At 43.8% G+C, this 15,226-nt stretch overlaps 1 protein-coding gene across 3 annotated transcripts in view; it reads right to left on the bottom strand.

Annotated features, from left to right (window-relative positions):
* KDM5A (lysine demethylase 5A) overlaps positions 1-15,226 on the bottom strand; it is a 92,934-nt gene that overhangs the window by 19,273 nt on the left and 58,435 nt on the right. For 2 of the 3 annotated variants that reach the window (XM_019515511.1, XM_019515509.1), the window contains 10 exons: positions 14,992-15,111; positions 13,098-13,292; positions 12,805-12,986; positions 12,421-12,545; positions 11,965-12,115; positions 5,127-5,244; positions 4,278-4,633; positions 3,621-3,759; positions 2,457-2,636; positions 646-807 (listed from right to left, as the gene is read on the bottom strand). In XM_019515511.1, coding sequence (XP_019371056.1) covers positions 646-807; positions 2,457-2,636; positions 3,621-3,759; positions 4,278-4,633; positions 5,127-5,244; positions 11,965-12,115; positions 12,421-12,545; positions 12,805-12,986; positions 13,098-13,292; positions 14,992-15,111 — 1,728 coding nt within the window. The remainder of the gene's footprint in view (positions 1-645; positions 808-2,456; positions 2,637-3,620; positions 3,760-4,277; positions 4,634-5,126; positions 5,245-11,964; positions 12,116-12,420; positions 12,546-12,804; positions 12,987-13,097; positions 13,293-14,991; positions 15,112-15,226) is intronic. The other variant, XM_019515510.1, reaches the window with a different exon arrangement.

Here is a 15,226-nt window from a genome sequence, read left to right on the forward strand (position 1 = left end):
TCTAATGAAAGTTTTGCACAGGCACCTGGCGGTATCACTGTTTTGGTGTAAATTGGTCTGCTTCTTTAACAGCAATTTCTGGACGTTGTACTAGCTGACTGCAATATATTTCAATTTGGTGCACAGGACAGGTCTAATCTAATCCAGTCTTGCCCTTTTTTTTTTGTGTGTGGTGCCAGGTATTTTTAAGGTATTTCCATTTATATTCATAAGTGATGGCAACATAAACATTAAACCCATAATTCATCTTCTTTAGCCAAATACACATGGCAACACCTTCTACTATCCAAACCTATTTAAAACATCCTTGGAGTGCCATAATGAATGCTGTGTGAACTGCATATTCTGTCAGGCTTATTACTGTGAAGCATTTATTTCACAGAGATTTACTTAACAGTTTTCAGTAAGACTTCCACAAGCTATACTTAAGCATCTGAAATTTACAGACAATCAAGTTACGGAATCAGAAAAGGAAGGCTGGAAAGCACCACAAAGTCATCTTGCCCAATCCCTCCTTAAGGTAAGAGCATCCCTGGCTAAACCATTCCTGTCAAGTTATGAGTAGTTAGCATGCAGACAGGCTTCCCTTGAGATCAAAAACTCCTAAAATCCAGGAGATGCCAGCCCCACAACATAGCTCCTTACCACAGTTGCAGTGTCCCTAGCTTCCTCAAGCCCATCCTCCAGTTCACTCAGAGATTCTAAGTCAAGATCTTTCTCTTTTTCCTTCTCCATTAACTCTTTTACCCTTTTCCGTCTATTCTTACTGCTTCCATAAACTCCAATATCAGTCCGGGGACTCAAAACCTGTAACCAAAAAGACAAGAATGTGGGATCTTAGGACAACAACAATGTAAAGAAAAACATTCCAAACCCATACTGCTAGGTTGGCTGAGGAACAGATGATAGCACATGTATCATGTATACAACCAGCCTCATTATACTGCAAAATAAATACCTCATCCCTCTTATGACCCTGCTGTAAAACATATGAAAAACTGATGAACATCTTTGATACCTATAAAGTAATGGCAACATGGAAGGGAATAAACACAAAAAACTAAGACTGAAATAAGTCCCAAGTAGAATAGCTTGCAGCCCTAGAATATTAGTGTAATCAAACTGGTACTGTAGATATTTTCAGTTGGATTCTGATCCCCAGGATCCTGCATAAGGCGGCCTCTAGTCTTGAACCGGGACCCGAGGCCGCACTGTGGCCAATGCTGATGAAGAGTCAGACACGTGGCAGACCTGAGTCTGAAAACCAAGGCTGCACATGTGATATGTAAAACCCTGGGGCATGGGAACTCAAGAGTATGGAGACACTCACCAGTTTGGGACTCCTAGTGCTCTGGGACATTTAGAAATGCATATACAGCTCAGCTGGGCTATGCATGCAGTTTTCAGACCCAGGGCTGCTCTGTGTCCAACCCTGATGCTCAGCTGAACTCTGATATCAGACATGGGGCATGCCCAGGAGCAAGGGACATAGCCACCCCAGCTGTGGAATCAGGCTAGGGGGCAGCCCCACGTCCAAGTTTGGCCTGCCAGCAGCTGTATGATTGGGATTTGAGGAATTTTATACCGAATCCCAAGCACTGCACATCATGCCAGCAGAAAGCTTCAAAGAGACCGTGTTAAAAAGGCGCAACAGCAAGCTATCCTAGGCTATCTATGCACATGTTCCAGTGTGTTCTACTTAGAACAGGTTGTCCAAGCAGACTTGATTAATAGTCTGCTGGAGTGTTCCAATTAGAACACTCCAGTGTGCCTCATCCTCACCTGTGTTTAGTGTCCCGCATTTCAAATTAGTGGTGGAGGAGCTTTAGCTAAAACTTGACAAATGAGCTTTAATTACAACATGCCTGCAGCCATTTTGAAATGCAGGACACTGAATACACATGACCCTGTGCTCTAATTTTAATTAGAGCAGCTGTCTGGGAGTCACTCTTTTAAAACACACCCCGCCACCCCCCCCGGAGCATATGTATAGACACCTCTAATGTTAAGGAAAGATGGCATAGTAGGAGACCAATATGTCTGCATCAGAAGTTTTTAACAACCCTAAACCCCCCCCCCCACTAGTTTTGCAAAAAGGGGAGACTGCTGAGGATGAGTACGAAAAACAAATCTTAAGCAGAGCAAGGGGACAAAATCATGTAGGGGCCTAAAACATAATATGAAAAAATTCTATAAATACACTGGCAGCAAAAGACAGACATAATACATGTAGTAACACAACCCCTTCTTCCCACAAACTAGTTTTGCCCCACCTTCCTAGCAGCAATAGCTGAAGCTCTCAGTATCCAAAAGGAGACTGAGGGCCCTGCCACCTCCCTCCCTCTTTGCAGGAGTGAGCCTTACGTGCCATTCTATCATAATGAAGAGGAACCCAATACAAATGCCTCCATCCAAATCAGGTCCCTGGACCCAATACAAAGCTGCCTGCTGCTCACCTGTAACAAAGTGTAGCTTGAGTTCTTCTTCAAGAAAGTCCTTCCTGTGCGCTCTCTCCAGGCACGTGCTGCTGCTACCTGAGACTCCAGCTGTGGCAGTGCCTCAAGACGTACCGGTATTGGGCGGCCTTTTGCAGACAAGCTTTCCAGTTGCTCCAGATAAGCGTAATTGCTACCATTCTAGGGTAGAAGACAGTTCTCTGAGCCATGGGACTGTGAATTATATACCACACCCTCTTTGACTAAAACAGAACTTCATAGCCTTTAAGTCTGAGTACCACTTTGTTCTTTCTTTCTTCCCATCTAACTGATATCTGATACCTAGTTCTATATGTAATACAACTCCCATTTGCTAATGGACAATCTGTTGTGAATGGCCGTCTCAAGAAACCAGCATGGAAATCTTTCAGCCTTCGGATTCCCAGTTCAAACAGTCAAACATCGTATTCAACTGCTGGTCAGGAGCCCGGAAGAAATGAGCTGTTAGTCTCAGTCCAGTTACCAGCATGCAAGACTGCACGAGGTAGTCACCATTACCAATGGTATTTCTGGTCCAAAAACTGAAAATTCCCCTTTTCTCTAGAGATGACCTCCCTGGGCTAATGCCAAGCTATATCCACAGGGAGAAGGGAAACTTGAACTATGCTTGCTCATAGTCCTGTACCTATTTCATAGACAAAGGTCTTCAGTCTATAGTGGTGTCAAGTCCAGCACCTTACATTATGTATACATGGTAAAAAATAAAATGAAATCCTTTGCAGCAGCTCAGTTACTTAAGGACCGAGGTGCACCAAGTCTCACCACAGCTAAGCATCTCTAGTGGCAGTGTGCAGAAAAAAACAAACTTTGACCTTAAATATGCATCTCAACAGAGTTGTTGTGAAGGTAACAGGAAAGGGGGAGAAGACCCGCAGAAACGTTGGCCTTTGTGTTCCCTAAGGGGATGCACAAAAAGAAGGGGAAAAGCCTGGAACAGAAATCCAATGGGGAAAACAGATAGCAGCCCAGAAAGAGAAGTACAGAGGTCAAACAAAGACTTGGGTTGGCAAGTTTAGGAGTTAAAAGGTTTCTGCTCTGGGTTTCCTGGCCAGTGTCTGTGAAGAGCACACATGCCTGTCTAAAAAGATGCAAGCAAGAGATTACAGTCCCTGTGGTTACCCCTACCTGAATGGCCTCCACTTTGGCTGTCCAGTCTCTAGCCCGATGCAAGGCTTCTTTCAGTGTCAGTACATTAGGCAGGTAAGCTGGGATGTTCTTTGCTTCGTTCACGATGCCCTCCAGAGCCATCATGCTTTGACGTGGTCTAGAGTGAGAAAAACCTGATTCTAGCCTTCTCTCAAAGTGCTAGTCAACTGTAGCCATGATTCCAACAGGCTGTCTGTGCAGCTGATATCACTGCACTGCAACAAAGTATACCACGGCTCTATTCTCATCAGGAGGGGCCTGTTCACTGATGCCAGCAGAAGTGAGGAAACTGATGATCTACACACCATCTTAGTTAGCAGACCATGCATCAAACCTCAAATTCAATGTTACAACCCTGAGGAAGCTGGTGCTGGTAACATACTTGGAGTAAAAAAGGGTTACAAAAATAATGGGACTTCTCATACCTTCTTGCTGTGGTCACTGACAACCAGAATGGAGCACCATCTCCACTTCAACTGACTGACCACCTCAGATTACTACTTTTAGGAAGTCAGGCAGCAGGAAGCTGGTGGTAATGTTCACAGACCCTACTCATTGCCACCTTTGTAAGACACAGGGCACACATTTCAAAGGAACCTCCAACTGTTACTGAATAGTTACCAAGGGAATACTTACCTTGCCTGTAGACAGACTTTGGCCTTCTCCTCCCACCTCTCAGAGACAGTAAGCAGCTCCTGCAGCTCAGCCATGGCCTTTTCTACAGCATGATGCGGTGCCAGCCCAACACCTGAGTCAATCAGCTTCTTCATCACATCCAGGGTGACCCTCAAGGGGTCTGAAAGGGTGGACCTCACCTCATCCAGCCAACGTGCCTGCTGCAGTTCTTGCTTCAGCCGCGGCAGTTCAGGAAGTTCCACATAGAGGCCAGAACCCATATCTATCAACATTTGCAGCTTGGAAGAGTCTGGGACCTCATCCATCATGGCCTCTTGAGCACGCTCATGAAACTCCTCCACATCATCCAGCAGGTTCTGAAATCATACACATCAAACATGCTCAATCAGCAACAAATGCCATGATAGATTCAAGCTGTGAACCTAAGAATGACCAGCCACATCTGGGTTCACACCTACTACACACAAGCTAATCTATTATAAACCATGAAGGCTGAGAGCTGCAGGAAACAAGCCTGTACAAGATGCACTCTAGGAACATCAGCCTCCATCAGAGTGGGCAGGCAGGACTATGGTGCAGCTGTGACTATGGTGGCTGAGCATGACCCCAAAAAGAGCTTTGTAAACTTCCCTTAGAACATTATCTTAAAAGAGAAAGTTTGTGTAAACAGATGATTCATTCTCCAGGGTGCAACATTCTTCAAGGAGGAAAGCCCATTCAGTCCACCTCCCTACCAATAAAGGACTACTCCTAGAAGCAAAAATTACCCTGCAGCTTTTATATCAAAAAGCTTCGCCAGTTCCATTTTTTATGCTAAAGAAAAAGAAAAAAGACAAGATCCAAACGCACCTTTACTTGTCGGGCTTGGCTGATAACACAGGGTAGGCTGAATAGCTGTTGAACAAATGCTTTCAGTTCTTCCATAGTCAGCTTGGTCCGAGTCCTCCCACTATCCTGGCTCAGTCTGCTACACAAGTGAAGAGACAATTACAGACAAAATTCGATAAAAGAGTGAGAAAGAAATCACTGGCGCAAGTTCCCAACCAATAAAACTATAAAAATACAAACAAGTTACAAAAAAAGTCTTGTCACTTAGGCATTCTAAGAAACAGAACTGGATCATCAGCCAATTTATTCAGAGACTACAAAGCTCCAAATTATGCTTGCTTTGGGAAAAAAAGCCAGTAAAAATCTGTTATTTCCCTACACACATTTTAGAGCTGCTGAAGCAACTACAGCAGGGATGGGCAATATATGGTCCATGGGTCAGATCTAAGTGATTCTATCTGGCCCATGGCAGGTCCCCTGGCCCCACCCAGTCCAGAAGCAGGGGGCAGCCCAGGCTATAAACACACGTGGCCAGTCCTACCACACCCAGCCATGAAGGTGTTGCCTGGTGCAAGGCACAGCGTATCCTCATGTGTAGCTCTAGGGCACACCAGGAGTTGCAGTCTGTTGGGCTGGGCAGCGTGGCGGTGGCAGCCAGACTTGGCTTTCCAGCAGCTCCTACAGCAGCAGCTTGTTCTCACCCTCACTCTGGCTGCTGCTGCCCCCGTCTCCACTGCCACTGCTGGACCCAGCCCTGCTGCCCAGGCATCTACCACAGTTCTGCTCTGGGCCCCAGCCTCATGCTGTCACTGACCCCTGATCATGGCCCCACCCACAGCCCCATCATGCTCCCACTCCCTGTTCCCCCATGGCCCCACACCATCCTCTCGGCCAGATGTGCCCTGTCTGCAGGGGTCCTAGGACAGTCTCCATGGAGATCCTGCCTGCCCACTCTGTCTGGCATCCCCAGTGGTGGGTACAGGACAGACGGGGCCAGATAGGATCAACTGACACTTTCTCCCACCCCCTCTGTCGGGCAGTGTAAACTGCCATGACTGGGGGCTGAGGCTGGGTTGGCACTCCTCTGCCCAGCCCTCAACAGCTCACCAAAACTCATTAAGTGGTCCTCAGCCCAAATAACTGCCCACCCCTGAACTACAGTGTAACATTACAGAGGAAACTAATTCAAACAGCCACTGTAAACAATACTCTAGAATGCTAGATGTGGAGAAAAATTACGTTTACAGCAATTGGAACTCTTCAAGATGCACTGGTATGGGAATTGACAAAAGCATCTTAAGCACATAAACCCAGAACTTTTTTTTTTTTTTTTTTTTTTTTTTTTTTTACCAACAGTGTCTGTTGGGGCTGGACACGCACCCTATGCTGTCTCTCTGACATCACAGCAAGGGTAAAAAAAGCAGAAACAGCCCAACCTATCACTAAGTGCCTTCCCTAAAACAGAAACTCAAAAAAGGACTCTGCACTGGCAGAGAATGAAGATGGTTGCATGTGGTCTAATACATCTCACTGGCCTTCTTTGCCCACCTGTCCACACTAAGTCTACAGCAGGTGAATAACTAGCAGGTACCACTAAAGTAGGAGTCTCAGGAGATCAGCCCTTGAACTAGGCATTTGATCCAGAAGCTGCCAGAATGGAGTAAGTTAAATGTAAATTTATTAATTAAACTTCACATATGGCTTTTTTTACAGGTTTCAGAGAAACACTCCACTGAGACAAGCCACTGATATTAAAAAGGGCCTAAACACAGTATGCCTTAAAGCAGGGGTGTCCAACCTTTTTAATGTGGGTCTGAATCATGAACTTTTTTATCACCCAGTGGGCCGGTGAGCCATATTCAAAGGCCTCACAGGAAACGGTATCCCGTCCCCCCCCCCCCCCGAAACAAACGTAGTGTTTACTTTCGTTTCCAGTTGCAGCACCTTGGGCCTCAGAAAACAGCTTGGAGGGCTGCATGGTGGCCCACGGGCCATATGTTAGACAAGCCTGCCTTAAAGCAAGAGGAAGGAGGTAGTTTATTCAAACAACAGAAAATTTTAACATTGTTTATCACCCATTTAATAAGTTGCTGAGCAAGCTCCTTTGACTCTTTATGGAAAGCTATCAGTCTAGGTCTGGTATCTATTCACACACCACATGTCCCCCAAAAATTAGACGTCCAAAACTGGGGTTCATACCATAAGCAGAAAAGTTGATTTTATGCCCAGAAGGGAAGTACCCCACTTTGATACCTCCTCCACCCAAAGTTTAAAACCAACTACCCTGCAGCAGCAGTGGCATTTCTATTCAGGCAGTTGAGGGAGTCTATTGACTTGATGCCTCACTACTCCTCACTTCACAGGTGTTAACGACTCTCTCTCCTTTTTAATAGTCGTGATGTTCTATTAATCAAGCTAAACTTTCTTCTGGCAAATTTGCTGTCAGCTAGCTACATCTGGTCTCTCATCCTTTTTCACAGCTCTAGAGAGGATTTGGGGGGGGGGGGGGGTTTGTGTTTCAAATCCATAGATTCACCCCTGATGACCAGTCTTCAGCGACAGCTACAGTTTTGAGTTTCTTGCTGAGGGTGAGCAAGCTGAAGATCAGACTCTGCCTCTGCTCTATGCAGCCAACACTCTGGAACAATATTTTTTCTTCATTCCACCTTCCCAAAAATAAGATGCAGGTCTTATTTGGAGGTGCATGGTATGAAAGGAAAATTTACAAAGAGTGATTTACAAAGAGGCTTTGTTCTGGAACAAAAGAATGATGGTCTTTAGAACATCCACTGCATGGAGTTTATTGTTCCCAGGAGAGACATTAGGCTTATGAAGAATAGCTTAATTGAATAAATTAATGTTTATGACAGTTCAAAACCATATTTAGTAATAATTTTAGATGCGACCCAAGTCATGGTTCAGAATAAAGGGATGGCCAGCCCAAATGTTAATATTGCTCAGCATCTATACAATGTGATGCCTATCAAATCATTTTAGTAGAGAAGTAATACAAACATCAGGTTCAAATGGAAGATTCATCACAGCAGGTAAAGCACCACCATTCAAGATTTGGGTAGAGACCAGTCTTTAATTGTTGCAAATGTGTGAATTTAGCCTAACATAAGATGGATAGCGAGGGAAGATTTAAACCACCCCAGATGATCATAAAATCATAGAAAATTAGGGTTAGAAGGGACCTCAGGAGGTCATCTAGTCCAACTCCCTATTCAAAGCAGGACCATCCACAACTAGATCATTCCAGCCAGGGCTTTGTCACGCTGGATCTTAAAAACATCCAAGGATGGAGATTCCACCACCTCGTTTGGTAACTTGTTCCAGTGCTTCACCACCCTCCTAGTGAGAAGGTTTTTCCTAATATCCAACCTAAACCTCCCCTGCTGCAACCTGAGACCACTGCTCCTTGTTCTGACATTTGTTACCACTGAGAATGGTCTAGCTCCATCTTCTTTGGAACCTCCCTTTGAGTCACTGAAGGCTACTACCAAATCCCCTCTGTCTTCTCTTCTGCAGATTAAAACCCAGGTCCCTCAGCCTCTCCCCCCAAGCCCTAGCCCCTGAACCATTCTCATTGCTCTCCACTGGACTCTCTCCAACTTTTCCACCTCCTTTCTATAGTAGGGGAGGATGGGGGAACACAACATTGGACACAGTACTCCAGATGTGGCCTCACCAGTGCAGAATACAGCCTAATAATTACATCCCTCAATCTGCTGGCAACGCTCCTACTAATGCAGCCCAGTATGCTGTTAGCCTTCTTGACAACAAGGGCACACTGCTGACTCGTATCCATCTTATTATCCACTGTAACCCTCAGGTCCTTCTCTGCAGGGCTGCTGCTTAGCCAGTCAGTCCCCAGGCTGTAGTGGTGCATAGGATTCTTCCGTCCTAAGTGCAGGACTTTGTGCACTTGTCCTTGCTGAACCACATGAGATTTCTTTCAGCCCAGCCCTCCATTATGTCTAGAATCACTCTAAATTCTAGCCCTACCCTCCACTGTTATACTACACCCCTCAGCATGATGTCATCCGTGAACTTGCTGAAGGTACAATCCATCCCATTTTCCAAATAGTTAATGAAGATATTGAACAAAACCAACACCAGAACCAATCCCTGGGGCACTTGATACTGGCTGCCTGCTAGACATTGAGCCACTGATTACTACCTGTTGAGCCCAACAATACAGCCATCTTTCTATCTGCCTTACAGTCCATTCATCCAACCCATACTTCCTCAGCTTGCTGGCAAGAATGCTGTGGGACAATGTATCAAAATCCTTGCTAGAGTCAAGGTATATCCCATTCACTGTTTTCCCTGCATACACAGAGATAGTCATCTCATCATAGAAAGCAATCAGGTTGGTCAGGCATAGCTTGCCCTTGGTGAATCCATGCTGACTGTTCCTAATTCCATTCTTCTCCTCCAAGTGCTTAGAAATGGATTCTTTGATGATCTGCTCCATGATTTTTCCAGGGACTGAGATGAGGCTGACTGATCTATAGTTTTCTGAATCCTCCTTTTTTCCTTTCTTAAAGAAGGGCACTATATTTGCCCTTTTCAAATAGTCTGGAACCTCCCCTGATTACCACGAGTTTTCAAAAATAATAACCAGTGGCTCTGCAAACACATCAGCCAACTTTCTCAGCAACCTTGGATGCACTGCATCTGGCCCCATGGACTTGCACACATCCAGCTTTTCTACACAGTCTCTAACCTGTTCTTTCACCACTGAGGGCTTTCATGTTCTCCCCAAACTGTGCTGCCCGGTACAGTAGTCTGGGAGCTGACCTTGCCTGTGAAGATCAAGGTAAGAAAGGCTTTGAGAATATTAGACATTTCCTTATAATCTGCCACTAGGTTGCTTTCCCCATTTAGTAAAGGACCCACATTTTCCCTGATCTTCCTCTTGTTGCTAACATACTTGTAGAAACCCTTCTTCTTGCCCTCCATGTCCCTTGCTAGCTGCAACTCCAGTTGTCCTCTGGCCTTTCTGACTTCATCCCTGCATGACCAAGCAATACCTTATACTCCTCCCAAAGTATCTGTCCAAGCTTCCACTTCTTGTAAACTTCCTTTTTGTGTTTAAGCTCACCAAAGAGATCTCTACTAAGCCAAGCTGGTCACTTGCCCCATTTGCTATTCTTCCTGCACATCGGGATGGTTTGTTCTTGCACCCTCAGTAAGGTTTCTTTAAAATACAAGCAGCTCTCCTTGACTTTTCCCCCTCAGACCAGTGTCCCAGGGGATCCTGCCCATCAGCTCCCTGAGGGAGTCAAAGTCTGCTTTTCTGAAGTCCAGGTGTACAGCCAAAGTTGACTACAAGTCCCCAGTGCTTCTAAGGCAAATTTCAAACTAGATGCTTGAAACAGAAAAATCCAAAGGCTGGATACAAATCTGAACAGAATGCAAGGAGGAATGTTAAATGGTACCACAAAAGCAGAGACCAAGGAATGAAGCCAACTTCTAGAAAACCACTTTCAGAAAAGGCACAGATCTCCTCAGGGAGAAAAAGATGTGGCAGATTAAAACATTCTTCTAATGCAGCCAGTGCTTAAGGTATAGATACAGGAGGGGCCTCAGATTGGACAGTATGAGTGGTAGTTACTAGTATTACAAAGGATAGCAGAGAAATGTTTACCTCTGGTACTGGCAAAAGTTCTGGAAACTACAAACTAAGAAGGAGAGATACTACAACAAAAACTTATATTCCAGGAAAACAGTAACATCTATGGAAGCTGTAAAAGTAATGTTAGTGGTCCACGGAGGTATAACAAACAGAAACAGCATATGATCAATAATACTGCTAGTAGAGTTCCAGCAGACATCCTTGTAAAAATGCAGTACTGATGAGAACTGTACAGAGGAGTGATGTGGATCAAAAAGTGTAGAACACAGAGTGCAACTAATATGGAAGATAATTTCCAATCCCTGAAGACTCATGGTACCAATGATGTTTCAAGGAAGTTTGATAAGGAACTCTTGGCCTTCTCTGTCAGTGTTTAGACACAAACCATGCCAAGGACCACCTGGAAAATATTATTCTTTCTTGGCTCAGGCTGTAGGATTAAACTCACATGAGGAGGGATGATCAGAAGGTTGAGAGTGCTTGAAGCAACACAAGGTCTCAAGAGCCAGAAGGTCTTATTTCTTAGAGTGGTAAAACTTGATAAAACTTGTTTTGACACAGGGACAGACTAGTCCCGAGAGTAAGACATTTCACATAGACCTTTGTATTTAAAATAATTTAAAACAGGCATCACTAGATGTCTCTGCACAAAGAAAAGGAATTACAAATACCATATGGTCATGCACATCAGCAGCAAATATAACAGTCTTTCAGGCACGGTAGATTTTAAATACTGTTGGCTCTACTCATTTAAAAGATTTAAAAAAACAAAACAAAACCAAAAAAACCCACTTGAAACATTATGCAGAAAAAAAACTACATTACATTAATATTTAGGTTCCAAAGTCAAACACGTACAAATTAAATGTCAGACTGCTTATGTAATCATAATTTGGTGTCTTTGCCTGAATGCATAGTGGCAGTCTAATTTCAAGATCATGTTCTCTCCACAGGATAGACACATAAGAAAAAGACTTCAGCCTGTGTGGAGAACTAAACATTTGTTGTTTCTTAACTGAAACACTTGATTTTACAACCCAAGCAACATTTAAAAAAATGTTTCATTTGGTATATTTAAGCTGTTACCCACTGCCATTGTGTGCTTAGTCCACAATGCTTAAAGTTTCATTAGTGTATTAAACTTCACTTTTAACTACTTTTACCTTTACAAAACAATATTTTAACTTTTACAAAACTGAAAACTCTCAACCTTACCTGTGTTTTTGTTTTTTGCTTAGAAGTAGCTGAGCCACTGAAGCACAGGTCTCTGCCTCTTTCACAGCATCTCTGAGCCTACGGAACAGATCATTCTCTGGATACTTCCTGTCTTCAGCATCTTCCAACATCACTCTCAGCTCAATCACATCTGCAATAATAAAATACAAATAAATAGTCCATACATGGAAAAAAATCCTTTCAAACTGCTTACTAGTCCTCAAACAAGTTCCTAATATGCTTGAAGAGAAATGAACAACAATGTAGTATACCCATCTAGCCTTACAGTTACTTTAGATTCCCTGACCTTCACCAAGAACATCCCTCCTCTCATATGATTAAAATACCAACCATAACCCACTCCAGTACTCCAGCATCAGTCTCACTACACAAGTGGCCTAAATGAAGGCTGGGATTCCCTATGCAAATACCTACAATGAACAATAGAAGTCTGACCTTTCTTGTGGTTGAGGTTGGCAGACAGAGCCTCTGTAACTCTACTGACCCAAGTGTCATAGGACTGTGCTCTAACTTTTACTCCATACAGCAAAGAAGGAAGGTCCTCTAATGGGTAACGGTACCTGGAAATAAACAGAAGGAAAAAATATGTGAGTGTTATAAGTTCATATAAGACAAGGGAAACTGTTTTTTTCAGAATCCACCACACGAGGTTTATAAGAAAAAATCCCTGCATCAACCCAGACTTTTCTGTTTCAGGGGAAAAAATAGGACATGAGATGACTAAAGATATTGTTTTTGGCTTGGACAACAGCTGTATTTAGCTACTGGCCTTCATACAACAGATTAGACATGGTATGGGAGAGATGGAGACTTACAAACCTTAGACACTTCTTCTGCATAGGACAGGGACACAAGTCTGTGGGATGGTACAGGCACACAAGCCTCTCAGGATTACAAGAGCAAGTAAGAGCGGAAAGGAAGCATGTAGTTCTGCAGGCTGTACACTGACGTTCATCATCTGGAACCAGTTCAAATACCTCCTCTTCTGACATCAACACTCCCTAACAAAAAAGTGACACTTGATAACGACAAGCAAACTGCCTTTCACAAAACTCATATAAAACCCGAATCACATAAATAGGATGAAAGGAAGGAGTATTTATGGTACTCACCATCTGTACAACAGATTCCCTCAGGCGTGTCTCCTCCTCTATCAACAAAGTCATTTCTTTGCAAACCATGGCAGCAAGTCCCACATCCAAACACTCTGGATCCGCTGCCATCTTGAAGATCAGCTCCTCATGGGAGAAAACGCAGTGACGCCTTAGCCGTCGATAATGGTTCACACACTGACGCCCAATGGGAAGCTAGAAAAGGATGAGAACCACCTAGGTCAAGAGATGGCAACCCAACAGAGGGCAAGAAATTGGTCAGATTTATGCCTGTGGTGTTCAAGGCTGGCAGAAGCTTCTGAGGACTTGGGTGGGTGGAAAGCAGGCTAGGTCTGACTGGGCAGTAAAGAATCCAGGGGAGCTCCAAGATCGTAGCAGGATCTCAAAAAGAAAGATACCTGATCAGAAATCTTTAAGTCCCACCTAAGCAACCAATCAGCCCACAGAGCTATTTTAAATCAGGACAACAGGTCGATGCCATTCATAGGGATTTCCAGAATTTGCGCCGCAAGTACACAGCATGGCATCTTCTTTCATCTTGGAGTTTCCACTGCACATTCCCCTACCACCAGTTGGCAGAGGGGTCGTGCTCACCACTTGTGCCTGATGGCTGGGAGGCGAACACTGTTGTGGTAAGGTCCCTAATGCCAATCAGCGGTGGTGGGGCACGCAGGAGAAACTCCAAAATTAAAGAAGCCGCTGCACTATGCACTTCCTGTGTGAATTCCAGAGATCCCTACCCATTCATTTCGACAGGGGGTTGACCTGTTGCCCAACCCTCCTAAGGATCAAATTGTGTTAATCCGGCCAGCTGTTAGTAAAAGACTGCCAACCCCCAACTTACGTCACTGGAGTGGAGTGGGGGGGAAGGGCTGCAAAAAGCTGTTTCCTACTTTACTTCCCTTAACAAGAGGTAGGGAAAAGGTGACACTCAAAAATACATGCTAAAGAATAGTCAACTGTCTTCCTGCAGGCACTATAGTAGTCATAACTGTACCACAATAATCAAACGGCAGGTTTCCAGAATCCAGAAGAAGCTATACATCTTTTTAATAAATACATAAGAAGCTAAGAGAGTTGGCCAGTGGATTTCTGGAGTTAAGCAAAGGAATCTCATTTTACTAGTCTGAATTCAGCAGTTGTTTGCCTATACCAGTCATTTAGCCTGCATATAACTTTTGGAACAAGACTAGAAAATACTGTAATCCTGGAAAGAGCATCTCCAGTCAATGTCCAGGAACCCCACTAAATTATAAGTCTCAATTTATAAGCCATTAAAAGGGTTGTAGTGGGAACAGTTAAAGTCATCTGACCTTGGGAAGAGTGTGCACAAAATGGGAATGTGATTCCTACTCTGTAAATGTAGCCCTATAGTCACTGGTAGAGCATTCACCAATATCACTAAACTACTGAAGTAACCCTTATGTCCGTTTCTTGATATGTTTGGGCATTGTGAAGAAGATGACTTCAAAAGCACATATGCAATTAAGAACTGAAAAAACTGACATGGAGAGAAGAGTGAAGGACACCAAAATCAAAATTAAACCTCTACCATACAACAGCATTACCCCACATAAAAGCAGAGAGGACAAAAAGTTTAAGAAAAATCTTTGCAACCCTAAAGCTAACCCAAGTCTCAAATGCTGAGTTACTTGCTTAAAAGGGTGACTGCACTTAACTTTCAACTAGAATCTTAACTTTTCATCTAGAAGGATTAAATTATAAGCCCCTCAAATTAACTTTTTGATATAAAAACCTTGACTAATCTCTAACTATAGCTATGCCAGGCACTGCTTCAATAGTCAAGATAATGACCCATCTAAACTAAGTAACTAAATCTTTCCTGTATTAAGCTGCTAACAGGGACATGACAGATATGTGCAACAGAACAGACCCAGTCAGCAGTGCAGAAGTTCACAGCCTCAGCGAAGTTGTAACCCTGGTTAAATCCGGAGTGATAGGCACGAGGAAATGTCACAACAAACTCGCCAGCACACTGATTGGTTCTGTACACCTAAGTACAAACAAGAACACAAAAAGTAAGGTAGGGGAAGGGGAAAGAAAAAAAAAAAAAAAAAAACAAAGAAAACATCAACGCACAAAGCAATTGTGCAACTGAAACTCATACA

Source organism: Gavialis gangeticus, unplaced genomic scaffold (assembly GCF_001723915.1).
Source record: "Gavialis gangeticus isolate Ggan-Ray unplaced genomic scaffold, GavGan_comp1, whole genome shotgun sequence".
NCBI lineage: Eukaryota > Metazoa > Chordata > Crocodylia > Gavialidae > Gavialis > Gavialis gangeticus.